The sequence below is a fragment of the Chamaea fasciata genome, unplaced genomic scaffold, assembly GCF_029207755.1.
Source record: "Chamaea fasciata isolate MVZ Bird 193981 ecotype frontalis unplaced genomic scaffold, bChaFas1.0.hap1 SCAF_31, whole genome shotgun sequence".
Taxonomy (NCBI): Eukaryota; Metazoa; Chordata; class Aves; order Passeriformes; family Sylviidae; genus Chamaea; species Chamaea fasciata.
Genome location: NW_027094116.1, coordinates 2403454 through 2423825, shown reverse-complemented (window position 1 = coordinate 2423825; position 20372 = coordinate 2403454). Strand labels below are relative to the sequence as shown.

Below are 20372 nucleotides of genomic sequence, written 5' to 3'. Positions count from 1 at the left end.
CGGACCCGCGGAGGATGGGGCGTCCTGGGGCGAACCCCAGCTCTGAGGTAATGGGGTGGTATGGGGGGCTCCGGTGGGGCTGGGGCTCGTTGGAGCACCCGGTGGGGTTTGGGGGTCAGTTGATGGGTTCCTCCTCCCAGGTGGAGGTGGGAATGGCGCTGTAGGGGTCCACCACGAGCCGGGCGCAGCGCACGGTCATGGCGAGGAGGAAGAGCCCCAGCAGCACCACGAAGGCCGTGGCCACGGCTTTGTCCACGTCCAGGGCGGGCAGCGCTGTCGGGGTCTCCATTCAGGACCCTCAGGTGTCTCTTTTGCAGCTCCAGAGGCCCCTCAGGTGGGTGTCCCTTGGCTCCTGGGACCACTCAGGTGTCTCTTCCTGGCTCCAGGGATCCTCCAGCACGTGTCCCTCAGCGCTGAACTCCCAATGATATCCCTGAGGGCCAGACTGGGGGGTCAGAAGCACCCAAAAAAAGGGAAAATGTGGCCATGAGTCCCCTCTGCTTCTTCCTTACCTGCCTGCAGCCAGTGCTGGGTCTCTGTCCCGGCCCTGCTGGCTCCAGGCCTTCATGAATTCTGCAAGAATGTACCAGTATCACCTTTCAGACGCTGCCCAGGGGATTAAATTCCCACCCCGCACCCCCTTTTCCCGTCAGGAGAAGGCTCTGGGTCCCTTCATGGGTCTTCCTGATGTCTTGGGGTGATTTGGGAAGTGTTGAGGAGAATTCATCCCCAAGATCCGAAAACCTTGCTTGTGAGAGGATTTCAAGGTAGTTCTTTGTTTATATTGGAATGGACTTGGAAAGTGCATTGAACTGAGCTGCCCATTTGTATCTTGCAAGACAGCCTCAGGAAAACCCCAGAACACCCAAAATATGCCAAAAATCTCCTTCTAGTGTCTTTATTTTCCCCCTCTGAGAGAAAAAAATGATCACTTTGGGAACACAGTGACACTTTGACACCCCCTGAGCTGGACTGTAGGGGTTTTCCAGAGATTGTTCACCAGAGGATGAGTTTTGGGGTCCTGTTGGTGGTCCCAAATCCCAGTCTTGACTCAAAAACCGGTTCCAATCCCATTCCCAGTTCCAGGCCAAATCACATGGGTCATACGGACCCGAATCTTCATTCCCGGGGTTTTAGGACCCCAACCTCCCCCCAGTCCCAATCCCGACCCCAATTACGTGACGTCATTAACACCACCAACTGTAGTCACGCCCATCCTAAAGCCCCGCCTCCTCCCCGGTGTGGGCGGTGCTCGGCGGCTTTCGCCCCGCCCCCTGGCCGTGCCCTCCGGTTGTCCCACCCCCAGCGGTCCGTTTGGGCCAGTAGCAGCGCGGCGTCTCCCCGTGTCCCTCCCGCCACCCCCCGGTTGAACCAATAGGAGGCCGGTGTGGCGCTGGCCCCGCCCCGTACCGGCGGGGCGGCGAGGCCGGCGGAGGTTTTCCTGCGCCGCCATCTTGGATCAGCGGATCGGAGACCGGAGGGGGCGGCCCGGGAGCCCCGCCATGGCCGCCACCGCCGCCAGCGCGGGTGAGCCCGGCCGCGGCGGCACAGGCGGGGCTGGGGAGCGGCCGGAGGGGTCAGCGGGAGCTCGGGGAGGGCTCAGGGGTTCTCTGCGGGGTGAGGGAGGCCTGGGAGGACCTAAGCGCTCTGAGGGGGCCCTGGGAGGCCGAGGGCCACGCTGAGGGGCGGGGGCCGTCATGTGGGGCTCCGAGAGGGACCCTCAGCGGTCGCTGAAGGGCTGAAGGGGCCCTGGAGGGGCTGGCAGGGCCGTGAGGGGCCCTGGCAGGGGCGTGAGGAGGGGGCTGAGGGGCAGCCCTGTGGGGGGCTGTGGCGGGGGAAACGGGGCAGGGCGATGGGGGCACCCCTGAGGGGTCAGGGCTGTGTTACCTGCGTTTGGGGTGCGTGGGGCGGGGGGTCTGTGGGCAGACCCCCGTGCTGGGGGTCCCTGGGCTGGGTTTCCATCACCGCCCGTCTGGATTTGTTTTCCTTGACGGCTTCTGTCGGGTTTAGCCCCTTTTCCACCTGTGTTTTCACGGAGGTTTTCCTAACTGCCGACAAAACCTGCTGCCCCGCTGTGAGGGTTTTGCAGGGATCTCCGGGCTCTGTGAGGGCGGGGAGGGCCCGGAGCACAATGTCCCCTCAGCTCCGGCTCCTCAGCGCGGTCCCCAGAGCCCACAGCTCCCCGTGCACAGGAAGCCGGGGGCTGGTCATCCCTGGTTCTTGCCAAAAAAAGCCTCAAATATGTGATTTTATCATTTTTCTTGCTAAACTGCTCTGAAGTGAGCTCGTGTCCAGATTAACCTAGCATCTGTGAAGTCGTAATGGATTTACAGCGTAGTGGCTGAGATCAGAATTTGAGCTTGTTGTGTTTTGAGGGTTTTGGGGTTTTTTTTCGGTGTTGGCTTGTGCTTTGTGGCTCCTCTTGTGGCTTGAGGGTCGTGCGAGGTGCTCAGGTTTACCCAGAGGTGTTCACTGACACCGCTGAAGGATTATGGGGTTTTACTTTAACTTTTTAGGAAGGTTTTGTGGCTTTTAATGGGGGACATTAGGGACTCCGACCATCCAGTTTAGGGGGAAGGAAGATACTCGTGGGTTTAAACTGCACTTCCAAGCATTTGTGGAAGTGGGGTCTTCAGGGTGCCGTGGTTTTTTGCGTAATAAAAAAGTTTTAAATTCCGAAGGAGAAGAGAAAGAATTTTCAACATCTGTGTTTAATATTTATGGTCGTGGGCAGGGTGACCAATATTCACTCAACGCTTTTACACACAGGGAGGAAAATACACAAACAGAAAGCATGGAGATTATTAGGAGAATAAATTCTGAGGAGTTCTTAAAAATAGTGTGGGTCTTCTTTTCCTTGATGTTAAAAAACAGATTTCAGGGCTCCAGTGAATGCTGGGTAATGCCCCAAAATACCCAGAATGTTTTCATTTCAACCCCTTAGCAATGGAAGAAACATTCCTCTCTTAATTTCTATATTTCTTCTTGGAGAAGGTTCCCATGGGGATGAAAGTGCTGAGCTGGCATTGCATGGGAAACTCAAACAAACTAAAAACCTCCTGCTTACTTCAAAAAATGAATTTAATGTACCTCGGACACAGAAATGGAGATGTTTTGTAAATAAAAAACCATAAAAGCAGAAATATCAAAGTGCCATAGATGTGAGTGAAATGCAAAGTAGTTTTAAGGCTGGTTTATCTGCTCCCAGACCTGCTCCAAACTTTTTGGGGGGCTCACAAATGGGTAAATTTAAAGCAAATATTGTGAGAATTGATCTCCAAATGTGAGCCTGGCAAAGCTTTAGCACAGCCCTGCTAAAGCCTCTTCAGCAAAAAGCACCAGTTTTGTGCAATAAAAAATATATTTAAAAGCTGCAGCAGCCCCTCTCATAAATCACAGCTGGGAATATTTGCTGTAATTTTATTTTGGAGCCTTTTTTTCCCCTTTTGGGATGCCAGTGGTTGCAGCAGAGCCTTTCCCAGGAGAGCTGGGCTGGGAGCCTGGAGCAGTGGGGAGGGTTGGGATTTACAATCCCTCTCAAACGTTTCTCTGCTCCTCTTCTGGCCTTAATTAGATCCAACACATGGCGTAGGGAAGCAGGGATGGGTTCTGGGAGGGGCTGGGACACAGACCCAGCCAGGAGGTTGGAAACCCACCTGGGACTTCCTGGAGCTCTTGGCTGGACGCCTCCAGGAGTGGTGAGTGCAGCACTGCCCAGGAATTCCTGTGCTCCAGGGATTCACCCCAGTGTCAAGGTGCTCGTGTTTGGGCCGGGGAGGAGACAGGAGCTGGGAAGGGATCTTTGTGTTCCTGTGGCTTTCCCAGAAATCCCAGAGGGTGAAACAGCCAGAGCTCAGCCTGTGCTGTCCCTGTTTTTGGGAGCTGTTCACCCTGACTCTCCCTGCAGGGCAGAGTGGTGCCAGTCCTGGTGCCCAACCCCAGGGCCTGTCCTGGGCTTCCACTTGGGCCACTGGAGGGAAATGTTTCTCGGTGGGAAGCTGAACCTGGTGTGAGGGAGATTCCTCCTGGGACGCTGGTCCCTGTGTTGGGCTCCTGGGAAATCCGCAAGGCTTGAGAAGCAATTCCCTGTGTCCCCCTCAGCCTTGTGTGGAGCTGGGCCCGGAGAACAGCACGGTGTCACTTCCTTCCCCTGCCCAGAGCGGAAATTCCTTCCCCTCCAGAAAGGGATTCTCCTCTGTGCTCCAGAAACTTCATTTCTGTTCCCACCGTGTTCAGAGACGGCTGGGGAAAAGGAGGAACCCTCCTGACCTGCTTTATTCCCACTTGGAACTTCATTTTGTTAAACAAAATCCTTCAGTGTCACCTTGGGGCTTCACTTGGGCATTGGGCAGGGGGCACAGTGGCATCTGAGTGACCCAAAATCAAGCAGAAAAGGGATGGGGAAGGGTTTCCACCTCTGTTTTTTTTTGTTCTCCAGATGTATTTTTGAATTCCAGAGGATCCTGGTGTTGGATGGGCTGTGCTCGCTCCTGCTGTTGGTTGGGATTGTTGTTGTTGGCTCCTTCAGCTGCCAAGCCTCGAGCTGGATGCTTATTCCATACTGTAGTCACCCCTGGGAAATACTATGGATTGGCAGGGAAAAAGCTTCCTCAGCAACGCCAGCTGCTTGGAGGAAAACAAACCAGGCAGGCAGAGAGGCTGGGAACGTTCATGTGGTAAAATACGTTTAATTTTGGCAGAAATACCAAAAATTTGGGAGCGTGTTTGCTGTGAGGTCCAGGCACACCACGGAGGTGATTGTACTGCTCCACTTTTAGCTGTAAATAAACCAATATCCAACTCTGGAAGTGAAATTAAACTATTGTTGGACTGAAATCTGGCTTTGGGGAGTGGAGAACTTGGGAACACCAGCTAAAGCCCATTTTTTCCCTAATTCATGAAACCTGACCTGAGTTCTTCACTTTGTCCCCCCAGTTGTGGCTGTTTCCTGCCCGAGCTGCTCTCGGTGCTGCTGGGGTGGTTTGGGAAGCCCAGCACTGGCGTTTTTGGGGGTGTCTGGGTAGCTTTGGGGTCCTTCTGCTTTGGTAAAGCAGAAGTGGTTTGGGGGCTGCGTCAGGCTCATTTTGCAAAGGTCGTGGTGGAGATTTTCGGGTTGGAGCGACTGCTTTGGGGCAGTTTTGTGGCACATTTGCAAACCCACAACTGTTGAAATAAGCACAGAGCTGTTTATTTCAGAAATAGGAAAGAATTGTGTATGATGGATTCAAAAACACTCATCCAGGGTGCTCCAAGCAGCTGTGGAAGAGCGCAGGCAAGCCAGTAATGGTGCCCGTGGTGCCCACTGGTCTGTACTGGTGAAGACCAGACGTGATCAGCTGAACGATGATGGGTTTTGAGGTGCTTTACCAGCGTTTTGGTTCATTCTTTGTCTCAGATTAGGAAATGAACCCTTCTGCAAATTGGTGTCATCAGGGAAACTCGAAGCTCCACTCCTCCCTCCTCCTGAGCAGCCTCAGCCCCTTCCCTGCTCCCACCAGGCTCCTCCTCTCTTCAGAAAAGAGACCACATCTTTTAATTTGGCAGCCTCAGCTCTGCAGCTGAGGAAGCAGCGTGTGCTCCGCACTGGGAGCGGCCCCTCGGTGCGGCGGATGGAAGGACACGGACACACAGTGCCCCAGATCCAGCCCCAGCAGATGCTGACACACAGCTGCTCCTGCTGGGGAGTGTTCCGCTGAGCCAGAGGGGCTTGGCCGTGATCCTGGTTGATTTCCCTGATTTTTTCCGCTCCCGTTTAGAGATGGCATCCGACGTGTCCTCGCTGGGTGCAGCCGTCGGCTCCGGGAGCTCCGGGTCGGGAGCGCAGGCAGGAGGAGCCGTTCAGAGGCCCAGCAAGAGACGGCCCGGGTGAGTGAGTGAGGGCTGGGGCTGTGCTTTCGGGGAGGGCCGTGGGAAAAGGGCCTTTTTGAGGAAGCTTTGTTCTCCAGAAAGAGCCGTCAGCCTCGGGAGGGGCAGCTGTGGCTGCTTCTGAGAAGTTCCCTGGTTCCTTCAGGTGGGCTCTGTCCAGTCCTTTCCCTTTGTGGTCATGTCCTTGTGCTGTCTACACCCCTTGAGGAGGGGGTTAGGTGACACACTCAGAGGGGATTAAAAGCTTTGCACCTCACAGAAGGAGCAAATGCACGCCAAGGGTTGAGAGCGGGACAGGAGTCGCTGCAAGACCTGGGGGAACAGAGAATTTGGGTTACTCCAACCTTTGCAGCTGTGCTGTCCCTGGGAGGGGTAGGGGGAAGCCACAATGTGCTTGTGGGAGGCTTTTTGTTTCCTAAAAATGCCTTTACAAATTCAAAGGGAGTTGAGTGACTGCTCCCAGATTTCTGGCACGAGAAATTGCCTCGTAATTTTCAAGCCAACTGAAATCTGTCTCTGCGCCCCTCCCAGTCACTCCAGCTCTTTCCTTCAGCCCCATTTGCTGATGCTCCCACTCCCCTGCAGCTTCTCCCATGCTGCCTACTCTGCTGCAGCCACAGTTTTCCATCCCAGAAGGAAAGGTGAAACATCTGTCCTCCCACATGGACTGGTCAGGAGTGGGATTTTGACCCTGTGTGAGCAAACACTGCACAAACAGAACTTTAACTCCGGGCAGATTTTACCCTCCTAGTTTTTTTTTTTTTGTTTTTGTTTTTTTGTTTTTTAATTTTATATGCATTCAATCCAGGCTTTTGATCTGGGAATGCTACATCTGTAGGCTGTTGAGGGTCCCTGATTCTCCTAGGAGATCCAGGCTTTTGGAATAGAGGGTTGGGATGCAGTGGATGCTCCAAGTGGGTTTTCTTCCTTTGGAACTGTTTTTCCTTGCTCTGTTCCTGGTAGACTCCTCATAGAAGCCCTTTCCAGACTTTGTTGGTTGTTTCACATTAGGATCACTACACTGCGTAGGGATGACTTAATTTTTCCTTTCAGGAATCATCTGCATCCGTGGGGACAGACAGAAAAGTAATTTAAAGGAGAAACCACTTGGTTAACAGTTATCTTTTTTTTCTGTTTTTCAGGCTCGATTTTGATGATGATGGAGAAGGGAACAGTAAATTCCTCAGGTGAGGGAGAACATGGCATCTAGGAGTTTCTGTCCTATGGTCTAGCTGTGTCTCTGTGTTTTTCCTGGAGCAAGATCTTTCTGCTCCTGTGACTTTTTCTCTCTGGAAGCACTGGGAATTGCTCCAGTTCCTCAAACTCTTCCCTTTCTCCGAGTCAGCAATATTCCTCCACCTCTGTGACTTTTGTTCCTGCCTCAGACATTGTTAATTGATCCTCATCTGTTGTAAGGATGCTTCAGTTGCAGAGACATCCTTATTCCCGCGGAGTTGGCGAGGATCTCCTCGTGATCCATATGGGACACAGAAGAGTTGGAATATCTTGTGTCATTTATTTGTAGCCTCACTACCCAGTTTAGGATTGAATAACTCCAGTGGTACTGGAATTCCCTGCATTCCCGTGCTTTAAGGATGGCTATGGAATGGTTTCAGGATGATGAGAGTAGGATTTACCAAGAGAAACCCCTGGATGGAGGTTCTGATTTAGGCTACCTTTATCTTCCAAGTGCAATTTAATCTGTTTCTTGGTTTGGGATTAAACTGAGTGTGATCCCACCGTCCTTGCCTGGAATGTGCAGTGGAAAACCCAGTGGAGGTGATTCCAGTAGTTCACCCACAGCGTTTGGAGTGATGAGTGAATTGTCCTGCCCTGCCCGCCCACAGCCACATTGGCCTTTTCAACCCCAGGCATTTTTTTGTGGGAGTTCCTGAACCTTGTTTTCTCAGTGTTTTTTTTGGGAAAGAAGGAAGTGTAAACACTTTAACCTCTCCCCCTTTTCCTAGATGTGATGATGACCCGATGCCAAACGATAAAGAGAGATTTGCCAGGTAAGAATTGGAGGATTTAAAAGCATTTTGTGCCAAAAAACCTTAATATTAGAGGGGTCATGCAGCACCCTTCTCGCGATCATCTCTCCTTGAAGGTGCCTCAAGGGATCCACAGATACTCCTTGATTATTTGGGGCCAATTCATTGAGTGTGACAATGACATTGCTCTTTTTCACCGTTCCTTTCAGCTCTGGCCTTGGACTCTCATTCTTTTCTCCTGCTCAAGAAACTTGCAGAGATTCAAGTTTCCCGCTTAGTACAAGTTTTCTTCGGACAGGGTTTCCTGGCACACGTTGTGATTTGTGTGTTTTGTGGGGAATTTCACAGAAGCTCTACAAATTAGGCGTTGTCTGGAGATTGTAGGTGATACTGTGATCAGTTTTTGGTGTCTGACAGTATCTCTGAGCGTTGGGGTTGAGCCCATTGTATTTCTACAGCTCCTTCTCTGGACATGCTCCAGCCCATCTTGCCAGGAGGGGCCCAAAACTGCCCCCAGGATTTGGGGGTCACTGTCCTGCTCTTACCTGCCAAAGGGCTACAGGGAATTCCAAGCTGGGATTCTCCAGCTTTTTAAGTGGTTTGAGTCCTTCTGAAGTCAAGCAAATCAAAAATACCTTAGAAATGTCAGAACACTTGTAATATTAGAAAGAAGCAAATTAGGTCACAGCCTCAGAAAATGTTTTAAAACTCCAACACATCAGGCACCGATTTAATGTGGAATGTTGCAAACTAATGACTGTTTTATTTTATGGCATTGCTCCTCTGCAAAACAGGCCTGTCCCTAGGCTGGGTTTCCTAGTCCATCTTTCCATTTTTTTTTCCATTTCTTTCAACTTTTTTTCCATTTTTAGCTTAGCTGGCTAATTTTATTTTTAGGTCTGATGATGAGCAGAGTTCAGCGGATAAGGAGAGACTTGCCAGGTAGGAGAATGGAGATTTCAAGCATGGACAAGCAGAGTTTTTCCTTTCCTTGATGTTTCTCTAGGCATCCCTTCTCTCTTTTTTTTTTTTTTTTTTTTCCCTTCCTTCCCTCATCTGCTGCAGAGGACTATCAGGCTCCTGGAAATGACTATGGAATTGGGATTAGGAGGGGAAAGGCATTGAGGGAAAGGCACACCTCATCCTTGGGGGAACATTTTTAGGGAATACATGAAAGGATTTATTTACCAAAGGCCGCAGGGTTGGGCTCCTGCTTGCTCCTGTAGCTTTGCTAACCTGTGCTAAATACAGTTCCTCTTGTCCTGGGTCGAGGTACCAAGTTGTCTGTCTGGGAATGGTGTTGGACTCTCAGAAGAGACAGGAAAAGGTGTGTTAGCTCAGGTGTTTTCCTTCCAGGAAAGGTGGTGTCACTGGAAACAGGATTCAAATTTTCCATAAGTTTCCATTAATTTCTAGTAATTAATGAGAGACTGCCTGAAACCACCAGAATAGTCACCTGGAATGCTGCACCAGGAATCCAGGAATGGGCCCTGAGGACACCTGTGCCCATTTGTCACCTGTGCACACCTACAGCAGCCTTAACACCTGTGCCCTTCATTTCCCACCTTGCAGACTTCAGCCAGTTTTGGGCAGTTTTGTCTTTAAACCAAAACCTGACCCCCAAAGTGCCTTTGCCAGCTGCACTGAGCCGTGCTGAGATATTTGAGATCAGGAAGGCACAGAGGTGAGGCCTGGGAATACAGGGAGCAGCAGAGCCTTCCAAGGGTTTGTTCCCAGGAGCCTGTGGTAAAGAACATTTCAGAGAGCCATGGGGTGGTTTGGGTTGGGAGGGACCTTAGAGCTCGTCTCCTTCACGCAGGGACACCTTTCCAGGCTGCAATTCCTCTATCCCAGGCTGCTCCAAGCCCCATCCAGTCCAGCCTTGGACGCTTCCAGGGATGGGGCAGTCACAGCTTCTCTGTGCAGCCCGTGCCAGGGCCTCCCCACCCTCACAGGGAAGAATTCCTTCCCGTAATCCCATCTAGCCTTGCCCTGTGTCAGTGGAAAGCCATTCCCCCTTGTTCTGTCCCTCCAGGCCTTGTCCCGAGTCCCTCTCCAGCTCTCTTGGAGCCCCTTTAGGCACTGGACAGGCTCCAAGGTTTCCTTGGAGTCTTCTCGTCCCCCAGGATGGACAATCCCAGTTCTTCCATCCTTTCCTCACGGCAGAGTGACAGTGGGCAAGTGAAGTGTAAATGTCTGGTGATTCTCCAGTAGCTTTTGTAGCTGAAGGATCTTTGTTTTTCACACCTGAGCTTGTGAGTTTAGAAAAGCTGCCTAGCTCAAGGGCGAGGTCACTAAATGTCTGCACACACCTCGCAGTGACAAATGCTCCGTTTTTGTATTTATCGTGTTTATTCACCTGCCTATCCTTGCTCCTTCCAACACTTCCATCTCATTTCACTTCCCACCATGAGCTTCCTTGCACCTGATCCATCCGTCTATATAGGAAACCTGGCTGTTAAACTCTGTTTTGGAAAACCCACCTTAGGAACCCAGTTAAATTATGTATCAGTGGGCAAAAAGAGCTAACTTCTGGTCTGTGGGACTGATGGGATCTGTGCCCTGTGAGCCAAAGGGGTGCCAGGAGCCTCTTTAGGTGGCAGCAGTGGCTGCAGTGCCTCTTTAGAGGTCGGTGCCACCACCCAGGTGTTGCCTGATCCTGGTCTGCCCAGGTTGGTTGGCCTTGACTGTGCAGAAATGAGGTGTGACCTGCTTGGAAGCTTTCCCTGCTGTGACAGTGGAAGGGCTCTTGGTGTCACTGAGAAGTGGCTTCCAAAAGCACTGCAAGGTGAGACCCAGCTGGTTCGGGTCACTCAGAATTGGAAGGAGCCTTGGAGCTCGTCCCACTAGCCCAGGTTGCCCAGAAGAGCGGGTGCCCAAATTTTAACTGCAGACCTGGTGGCTCTGATGGTGCAGGTGATCTCATCCACCCTCGGATGGACAGTGTTGAGGTCACCTGCGGTGAGGTGACCGCACTTAGGGGGCAGAGGAGCAGTTCCTTTGGCTTCTTGCAGCGTTGTGTGGTGGATGGGGAAGGTTAGCCAGCTCTCGCTGTCCCCAGGGTCCAGGGAGCTGCTGTGACTTTGAGGAAGGTCCAGGTGTACCCTCTCCTCCTTGCCCCTGTCTCCACGTTCCCTGCGCACGCCCAGCATGTGAGGCTTGGCTCCTAATCCTGACGGCCCCGATGCGTCTCTGTGTGTCACACCCGTGCGAGCGCTGACGTGGGGACACGTCTGAGCCTCCCACCCCTGGTAACTTCACCTTCCTCCTTTTCTCCTCCTCGACCTCTGGCAGGGAGAACCACAGCGAGATCGAGCGCAGGAGGAGGAACAAGATGACCGCCTACATCACGGAGCTGTCGGACATGGTGCCCACGTGCAGCGCCCTGGCCCGCAAGCCGGACAAGCTGACCATCCTGCGCATGGCCGTGTCCCACATGAAATCCCTGCGTGGCACTGGCAACACCTCCACGGATGGCACCTACAAACCCTCCTTTCTCACCGACCAGGTCTCTGCCCATATCAAAAATCACTCTTCCTCTTTTTTATTAAGCCTCCTGGAGGGCCACAGTGAGGTCTCCCTGAAGCCTTCTGATCTTGGCCTGATGCTGCTTTGTGGGAATTACAGCAGAGGGGAAAAGGAAATGACGGGTGGGGGGACAGCATCCAAACCCAGGGTGCATTTTGGCTGTGGAGCTGAGAGGTGTCTGCGTGTCTGCAGGAACTCAAACACCTGATCCTGGAGGCAGCCGATGGCTTCCTGTTCATCGTGTCCTGCGAGACGGGGCGTGTGGTCTACGTGTCGGACTCGGTGACGCCGGTGCTGAACCAGCCGCAGTCCGAGTGGTTCGGCAGCACCTTGTACGAGCAGGTGCACCCCGACGACGTGGGCAAGCTGCGGGAGCAGCTCTCCACCTCCGAGAACGCCCTCACAGGTACGGCCGCCCGGGCAGGGATGCGAGGGGCTGGCAGGTGGGACAGCCTGCAGAGGACTTGGATTAAACCCTTCCCTTTGTAGAGGGAACCAAGCCCTGGTGCCTTGCTACCAAGGATGCTGCAGCCCCCCCAGAGAATGCATCTAAAGGTACCACCAGTGACACTCGTGTCCTGCCAGTTCCCAGTACGTTACCTGGTGCCACACCTGTCTTGGTGCAAGGACTCCCAGTGCTGCAGCATCTCCTTTTGCTTCCTGTCTTTTAGGTCGTATCCTCGATTTGAAGACGGGGACTGTGAAGAAGGAAGGGCAGCAGTCCATGAGGATGTGCATGGGCTCCCGGAGATCTTTCATCTGCCGAATGAGGTAGGGAGGAATTCCCTGAGGAAATCTCTGAGCCTAGAGCGGAACTTGCTCCCTAACCCTGGCCCTTCCATGCTTTTATTTCAGCTTTTTTGGGGCTCATTTTGATGTAGACATGATAGAACATGGCTGAGCTTTCCCTACAGTCAAGTTCTTGGGATATTTGTTTGCCCTGTTGTTGTAGAAGATCCAGTTTAAAATAACAATTAGTTTGAGCCCAAGTGTCACCTCCCTTGAGTTGTGCACGACGAGGGGTTTGTGTGATGGAAATTCGTCTTACTCGAGATATCCAAATTATTTTCGTGTTGATCAAGAAGGATCAAATCCTTTCTAACCCTGGTGCAGGTGTGGCAACAGCTCCGTGGATCCTGTCACTGTCAATCGTCTCAGCTTCATGAGGAATCGCTGCAGGTAAATGATCCATAAATAGCACATATACACACAACATACAAATAACACAGCTAAACACCTTGCCTCACCTTCCCCCACTGCTGCACAACCTGTTTCTCTCTCCCTAGGAATGGTTTAGGTGCAGCCAAGGATGGAGAACCTCACTACGTCGTCGTGCACTGCACGGGCTACATCAAGGCCTGGCCCCCGGCAGGTAACGATTCACCTGTGTTCAGGTGGGCTGGGTTTAAGAGCACATGGTCTAAAGTTGCCATTCCAGGAGCTGAATGTGCCAGGAAGTGCTTTGCAAACGTATCTAGGGCTTTTATTTTAAGATTGACCTAATTTTTGCAGGTGAAGCAGCAGAGATCTCTGTCAGTAGAGGATGGAAATAATACTGAACTGCCTGATGTGCAGCTTTTGCTGAAATTGAGGGATTTTCATTCCTTCTGGTGAAAAAGGGGGTGGGGGGATCACCTTAATTCACAAAATCCTTTCATGGGGAAGGGTACTGAGTTACACACCAGGGCAGAGAGATGTCTTGAAGTCTGTTCCTCTGAAATGAGCCATTTTTCTGTACTAACCCTGCTGGAATTTTTGGCCCTCCCCTCCCAGGTGTTTCCCTGCCTGACGACGACCCCGACGCTGGCCAGGGCAGCAAGTTCTGCCTCGTGGCCATTGGCAGGCTCCAGGTGAGTGCCCTGTTCCCCTTTTCCAACACTGCCCTGTGTTGGAAATCCCCAGATTTAAACTGCCCTGTCTGCAAACATTCCCCAGTCGCCACAAATGCCTGTGCAGGGCTGGCAGCTCGGGGACAGCGAGGGTTGGTGACTCTCCCTGTGTTCCTGGCAGGTGACCAGCTCCCCCAACTGCACAGACATGAACAATGTGTGCCAGCCCACAGAATTCATCTCCCGACACAACACCGAAGGAATTTTCACCTTCATCGACCACCGGTGCGTGGCCACCGTGGGTTACCAGCCCCAGGTGAGGACCTTCAGGAGCTTTTTAAGAAAAAAAGTTCTCTTTAAACTTACTTTTCCTTCTCCATCATGGCTCTGCTTGTCCAACAGAGCAGATAAACCGTGCCCAGGGCTTAACCCAGACATGTGTTTCTTCTCCACTGGCTGCTTTTCCATGTGTTTTTCCAGGTCCTTTGATCATGGGAAGGCTGGGTGTCTCTGGATTATGTCAAATGTCAATTAAAGCAATTTTTGCCTCAAATTGAGTTAAAGATCAAACATTAATCAACGGCTGTTGTGCTTTTCTTTTTAAAAACAGCACACCAGCTCTTGTGCTTGGGTTGTGTAACAGGGATTTGGGGGGAAGGAGCGGGAACTACCTGTCCAAAGAGGATTGATTATGGAATCTGCCTGCCAGATGAACTGACTCAATCTCTCACAATTCCTTGAAAAACAGGAACTTTTGGGGAAAGACATTGTGGATTTCTGCCATCCAGAAGACCAACAGCTTTTACGGGACAGTTTTCAACAGGTAAAAGCATTGTAGCTGCCCTTTGCATGCAGGGTGGAATTCAGATTGGAGTTCATTCCAAGATTGGAATGTCTTGGTGCTGGCAAAGCAGTGAAATTGACTGGAAAAGCAAGAAGAAAAACAAAGCTTAGATAATCCTCCTGTGCAAACAGTTGCAGATTTAGTCATACCATTAAATGCAAAATAAAACAGAAGCATCTGATGTCTTAACTCCTGAATCCAGTCTTAACTCCAGCTCTGGCTGCTGGTCCAGTTGGCTTTTAGGGCCAGGGATGTGGCTCCCAAGCGCGTGCTTGACTTGGCTGAAACCCTGGTTCATCTCTAGGGCCCAGCCCAGTGCTGCAGAACCCGCAGTGGAGGTGGTTTTCTTGCCCTGTTGTCGTTACTGTTATTTCTGAGGGCCTTGGACTGGTGGCAGGGCAGGTAAGGCTGCCCCTGTGCTTTCATGACTCCAAAAACCAGCTGCTCATATCCATTGCTCCAAACCGTTGGAATGGGAAGCGACAGCATGTGTTTCATTTCTTGGAGGCTTTTTCATACATCTCACCAGTGCAAAGAGATAAGAGAGGTGAAGCCAAACAGGGGATTTTAGATTCCCCTCCTGTATCCTTTAGGAATCAAGCTGTCCCAAGGGAATGATGCCATTTAGTTTGGGAAGACTGAGACGTGGTGGTCCAGGTGTGAGGCAAAGGGCCATCACAGGGGTCGGGGGGGGAACTCGTGCTCAGGTTGCTCTTCCTCCCCTTTGATCAGGTGCTACTGATGTAATTCCATTTTTTTTTTAGGTGGTGAAGTTAAAAGGCCAGGTTCTGTCAGTCATGTTCCGCTTCCGATCCAAAAACCGGGAATGGCTGTGGATGAGAACCAGCTCGTTCACCTTCCAGAACCCCTACTCAGATGAGATCGAGTACATCATCTGCACCAACACCAACGTCAAGTGAGTACCCGGAGAAGGGCTCTCGGTCCAGAATAACCAGAGCTGGGGAGCCTCAGCCTCTCCCCCTCACGAGCTTCCCATCAGTTTGCACAACTCCAGAGAAGTTCCTAAGTCCCTCCAGCTCCCATTCTCTGCTGGGCTGTGCCAGGCACCGGAGGACTACGAAGTGCAGGAATTGTAATGCCTTTGGCTGTCTTGTGTGGCTTAACAAGCTGCCAGAATTCAGCTCCAGCAGTGCCTGAAATTAGTGAAATCTGCCTTAGAATGCTCTTGGATTCCTGTGACAGCCCAGAGGGTCCCATCTTCGGGAATGGGTCAGAGCTGCTCTCTCTTTCTGTGAGCTCCACGCCTCTTGTAATGATCAAGAAACTGTGCTTGATCTAGAGCTGCAGGCTTGGCAAGGGCAGCTCCAGCAGGCAAACAGAAGGCTGCATTGCCTGGGAAAAGGATTTTTTTGCCATAAGGCAGAGCAGCACTGCTTCCCTGCAGGGCTGAAATCTGCTGCAGGCCTGACTTCCTGCCCCATGTCAGAGCTCTCTCTTTGAACTTCTTCATTCCAGACACAGCCATTCCCACATCCAGAATCCTGAAATCCCTGTGGAGGTTCAGAGCAGAGCAGCAGCCTCTGTGTGGTTGTGTTTGAGGTGTGCAGGGACTGAGTGTGGAGGAGGGAGGCACAGCCCCCACATCTGGAACATCCTATTCCATGGCTCCACCTTTCAAGGAAACCAAGTGGAAACTCACTCAAAAACCCCTTCACTCAGACGGGGTTTTGCATCTAGTCCCAGACAGCCACGCCCTGCTACACGCAGGACCCAGCTTTGCTACCAGTTGGGACTTTTTCAGTCTCCTTTTTCTGTGTTTGCTTTGAAGGAACTCGAGCCAGGAGTCGCGGCCTGCCCTGGCAAACTCCATGCCCAGGCCTCAGCTGGGGCAGAGCGTCAGCCTTCCCCTGGACATGGGCACGGCCCCACTGCCCTCAAGGTCAGGAGGAGCTCGGCTCCTTTTCCCATTTCCGCCTTCCCCTCACACGCCTTTGATTGCCAAATTCCCCTCTCTGCAGCCAGGAGCTCGAGGCTGACGAATCCCTGGTGTAACCACCCAGGGCTGTTCCCGTGGGAATTATCTTTAGCAGCCTGTGTTCCCCTGTTACAGACACTTTCTATTTTAGGCAGCAGCAGCCACCCCAGGCAGAGCTGGAAGTGGGCCCAGGAAGGGAGAGCTTGGCTGGCTACGAGCACTCACAGGTGAGTCCAGAGGGATTTGGGCACTCCCTGTTTGTTCTCCTGCGCTGTTTAAGTCACCCTTTTTCTGGGGGTTTAAAGGTGGTGGCGCTAGGTTGAGATGGGGTTTGAGGGGAAGATGTTTCTGCCTTGGATGTTGCTCAGTTTACCATGTGGAATCATAGAATCATGGAATAATTTGGGTTGAAAGGAGCCTTAAAGCCCATCCACTTCCACCTCCTGCCATGGGCAGGGACACCTTCCACCAGACCAGGTTGCTCCAAGCCCTGTCCAGCCTGGCCTTGGAGACTTCCAGGGATGTGACTGGGCATCCCACCATCCCAAAAAGCACCTCAGGATCCTTGGAGCAGCCGGGCCCTCAGCTGCTGCCTGTGCTCACCTGCCCTGTGCTGAGGTGAGAGCAGCTGCACCGTGTCCCCCCTCAGGTGCCCGTCCAGCCCGTGAGCGCCGCCGGCCCCGAGCACAGCAAGCCCCTGGAGAAGGCCGAGAGCCTCTTCAGCCAGGAGCGGGACCCACGCTTCGGGGAGATCTTCCCCGGCATCAGCACAGGTGGGTCAGCAGCATGGCTCTGCTCCTCCTGCCTGCTCTGGTCACGTCCTTCCTGCTCGTCCCTGCGGAGCACTGCTCCCTGCTCCCAGTCTGCAGTGGATGCTCTGACCCCAGAAAGCCTCCGTGCGAGTTCAGTGGAAAACGGAGAGGAAATCAAATTAGGCAGGATTTAACAAAGTCATCTGGAGTCTGTGTCCGGAGATGGAACAAAGGAGTCTTCCTTTGCACAGACACATCTCTTCCAACTGATTCTCTGTCCCAGCCCAAAAATGACTCGTGCTCTCTCCGCAGACCAGAGCAAAGCCATCCCTGCCAGCACCATGCCAGCCAACCCGCCCCTCTTTGCCCAGGGAAACACCTTCACTGCTGCACGGCCCGCTGAGAACTTCAGGTGAGGCTTCACCTGCCCAGCTCCTGCCCCCTTCTCTTTTCTCTGCTGTGCCTTGGACATGCCGATCTGTGTGCCCACGGCCCCAGCAGCTCCTCTCAGTTGTATCCCAGTATAGAATCACAGAATCATTTAGATTGGAAAGGCCCTCTGAGATCATCAGGTCTGACTGTTAACCCATGTTTAGCACTAATGCTGTCCCCAGGTGCCACATTCACACGTTGTTGGGACACTCTGGGGTTGACCACTCCACCCTTCCCAGATGGGCAGAGTTACCCCAATTGTTGGGCTCCTTTCCCTCCACCAATAACTTGAGCAGAAGGGTTTGGTGCCTCTTCCTCCTGTGAGTGCCGTTCCGTGGCCTCATACTCCTCTTCTGTTGCAGGAGCAGCAGCATGGTCCCTCCAGTGAACATCATCCAGCAGCAGCCCTCTCCCGCTGGCCGGATCCTGTCCCAGATTTCCCGCCACTCCAGCCCAGCTCAGGTCAGCGGGACCACCTGGGCTCCAGGGACACGGCCGGTGTTCACACCCCAGGTAGCACAGCCCGAACCCTCAGGTGTAGGCCCCGGCTCCCCGCTGCCTTCCAGACCCTGCTCTCCATGGGGAACCATCCTGCTTCCACTCTCCGGCGCTGCGTGTCCATGTGCTTCCTCCTTTGGGACCGATCTGGCAACTCCTGCCTGAGCTGAGGGGTGGGGTGAATCCGTGCCTCCTCTTCCTCTCCCGTGTTTTTCCTCTCTTACAGCAAGTGGCATCCCAGACAGCGAAGACCCGGCCGCCTTCCTTCGGCATGGGGACATTCCAGGGCACGCCGTCCTCCTTCAGCTCCATGGCAGCGCCGGGATCGACGGCATCTCCCACCACGGTGCCGTACCCGGGCCTGGCCGGCCGCGGCACAGGCTTCAGTGAGTGCGGCTTGGGGGGCAGCAAAACCCTGCGAGGAGAGCTGGGAACATCCGGCTGTGGTGGGATGTGCTCTCCATCACGATCTGTGGATTTTGGGAGTGCCTAAATGTGGGGAGCAGAGTTGAATCCGTGCCTTGACTGACACTCATCAGTCATCCTCCAGCCACAGAGTTGGACTTGGTGGTCCTTGTGGATCCCTTCAGCAGCCGGGGATAATCTGGGGTCATCCCAGGAGATGAATTTTGAACTATTTTAAGGAAACAAACCCCTCTGGGAGTCCCTTTGTTCTATCCCATGGCAAACACCTGGATTCCTGTGGCAGGAATTCCTGGGGGGCGACCCTGTCCTGTCTGCAGCAGCTGCACTGCCCTTCCCAATCCCATGAGAGCTTTGGAGAAACCACATTCCCAGAGGAGCAGTGATTCACTGCCTGTGTTCTCTGTCCAGCAGCCGCGGAGGCCGCGCAGACCCCGGCCCCGTTCCAGCCCCGCGCCGCCGACGCCGTGGGAATGTGGCCGCAGTGGCAAGGACAGCACCACGGCCCGGCATCCGGGGAGCAGCACGTGCAGCAGCCCCAGCCCAGCCAGCCTGAGGTCTTCCCAGTAAGATGGGGCTTTTTAACCTCCCGGTCTCGTGGGATCCACTGGTCTTGAAGCACCCAGAGATTGCCCCACTGGTTCAAATCAACCAGGGATGTCCCAAACTCCTGGATGACCTGATGGAGCTGGAAGTGGGGAGGGCAGGACTGGCTCTGTGTCCTGGTCTTGTTGCAGGATCAGTGTGAAATTCCAGTTGGATTAACCCTTCTAATTAATTAAAAAAAAAAAAAAAATCTCAAGTCCAATGAAATTAAGATAATTCCTGAGAATTCATAATCGTCTCACCCCAGCTTTCCCAGCAGTTGGTGATTATAGCTGAAATTCGCTGCTGTCCTTAAATTTGCCTTGGACAGAGACCCTGTGTTCCCTTGGGAAAGGGACCAGTTTGGTCCATTCCTGCAAACCCGTGGCTAAATTGCCAACATCATCATGGAACCATGGAATTGTTGAGGTTGGAAAAGCCTCTGAGATGGAGTCCAACCGTTCCCCCTAATTTCCAGTCTAAACCTCCCTGGCACAACTTGAGGTCTTTGGACACGTGATATTCCAGTTTGGATATTAACTCTCTGCTTGTATCCTCACAGGACATGCTGACCATGTTGGGGGACCAAGGGCCCAACTACAACAATGAAGAATTCCCAGAGTTGAATATATTCCCTTCTTTTTCCGAATAAAACAAGCCTTAGTGGAAACAACGTAAAGCTCTCCACACTATCCACATGTAAAGGAAAACAGACAAGTCTTTTTCTCAAGGAACTGTCTAAACACTTCCCACCTTCTGGAAGCGGAGCTCCAAGGAGGGATGGCCGTGGAGGAGGAGGTGGTTTGGACACCTCCTCCATGTGGGGTTGTTCTGGAAGCTTCAGGACTTGAGTGCCACAAGGCCGAAGGCCCCGTGTTCCCAGAGCCGCTCCCAAGTGGATTTCTTTGGGAGGGATTCCTGTCTGGACCACAGACAGCCCTTCCAAACTTTTAAGGTGGCTTTGACTGTTTTTATTTCATTCTCTGCTGTGACTTTTTCTATAAAACGCAAGCTGTTGGAATTTTTAAGTACTGGAAGAAACTCTTCCAAGTGTTATCCCTGTAAACACAATCCTGGAGGATGCTTGAGTAAGAATCCGTGTCCTGAGCCAGTGTTTTCCTCCTTTTTGGAGGGATTTTGGCTGTTTTTGGAGGGTTGTTACAGCGTCTCCAGTCCAGGGTGCTCGATGTGGAGATTCCTGCGTTTGTTTGGAATCTTCTCTCTCCTGTGAACTGTGCAATGAAATCAGTGTGACCCATGACCCCCCGTTACCCCGGGATAATTAACAAGCCATAAAAATAATTACCCATGTAGCTTTCTTCTGGATGAATCAATTTTCCAGCTGATGGTTTCTGTGCTGCCACAAACTGATGTTTCAACAGGTTTTTTGGGATAAAACCTGCTCCATGCTGTCCATGGAATTTTATCACATGTAGATGAGTTCCTTGTCCTCGTTTTGGAGCTGGATGTAGGAGAATCCCTGGATTTCATCAAGGTATTGCTGAGGAACTACATTTGCTCACTCACCATCTCCTTAAAGAAGAATTCCTGCCATGGGATGATGCTGTTGCCAAATCACAAACTGTAAGAGGAGAGCTGGAAAAGTAGGGAACAGAATGAATTTTTTTTATATATATATATCTATATATATAAAATTTTTAATTTTTAAACATTGAGTTGGATTCTTCT

General features: G+C 52.3%; 2 protein-coding genes across 9 annotated transcripts; one reads left to right on the top strand and one right to left on the bottom strand.

The window, feature by feature from the left end:
• Positions 1-46: 46 nt before the first annotated feature.
• Positions 47-377, bottom strand: CTXND2 (cortexin domain containing 2). Its single transcript, XM_066206957.1, has one exon. It carries the CDS (start codon positions 287-289, stop codon positions 116-118), a length of 174 nt encoding a protein of 57 aa, XP_066063054.1. The 5' UTR covers positions 290-377; the 3' UTR covers positions 47-115.
• Positions 378-1419: 1042 nt separating this feature from the next.
• ARNT (aryl hydrocarbon receptor nuclear translocator) lies at positions 1420-20359 on the top strand. 8 transcript variants are annotated; one of them, XM_066206951.1, is made up of 23 exons: positions 1420-1527; positions 5757-5865; positions 7008-7052; positions 7833-7877; positions 8754-8798; positions 11151-11364; positions 11577-11790; positions 11874-11939; positions 12056-12155; positions 12498-12563; positions 12671-12756; positions 13158-13234; positions 13395-13529; positions 13962-14036; positions 14822-14973; positions 15847-15957; positions 16145-16220; positions 16643-16766; positions 17058-17157; positions 17540-17639; positions 17902-18061; positions 18510-18664; positions 19246-20359. In XM_066206951.1, exons 1-23 carry the CDS (start codon positions 1503-1505, stop codon positions 19333-19335), a joined length of 2370 nt encoding a protein of 789 aa, XP_066063048.1. In that variant the 5' UTR covers positions 1420-1502; the 3' UTR covers positions 19336-20359. The 8 variants fall into 8 exon arrangements, with proteins under 8 accessions (XP_066063048.1, XP_066063046.1, XP_066063045.1 ...); XM_066206949.1 differs by having other exon boundaries at positions 1421-1527; positions 17540-17690; positions 18513-18664; XM_066206948.1 differs by having other exon boundaries at positions 1421-1527; positions 17540-17690.
• Positions 20360-20372: the final 13 nt, after the last annotated feature.

What these genes read in the sequence shown, in the direction of transcription:
- ARNT (XM_066206948.1), top strand. Translation starts at nt 1,503, where the DNA reads ATGGCCGCCACCGCCGCCAGCGCGG. An exon ending in GATAAAGAGAGATTTGCCAG is followed by an intron (nt 7,878 to 8,753) that starts GTAAGAATTGGA and finishes TTTTATTTTTAG; the next exon opens with GTCTGATGATGAGCAGAGTT. An exon ending in TACGGGACAGTTTTCAACAG is followed by an intron (nt 14,037 to 14,821) that starts GTAAAAGCATTG and finishes TTTTTTTTTTAG; the next exon opens with GTGGTGAAGTTAAAAGGCCA.
- CTXND2 (XM_066206957.1), bottom strand. Translation starts at nt 289, where the DNA reads ATGGAGACCCCGACAGCGCTGCCCGCCCTGGACGTGGACAAAGCCGTG.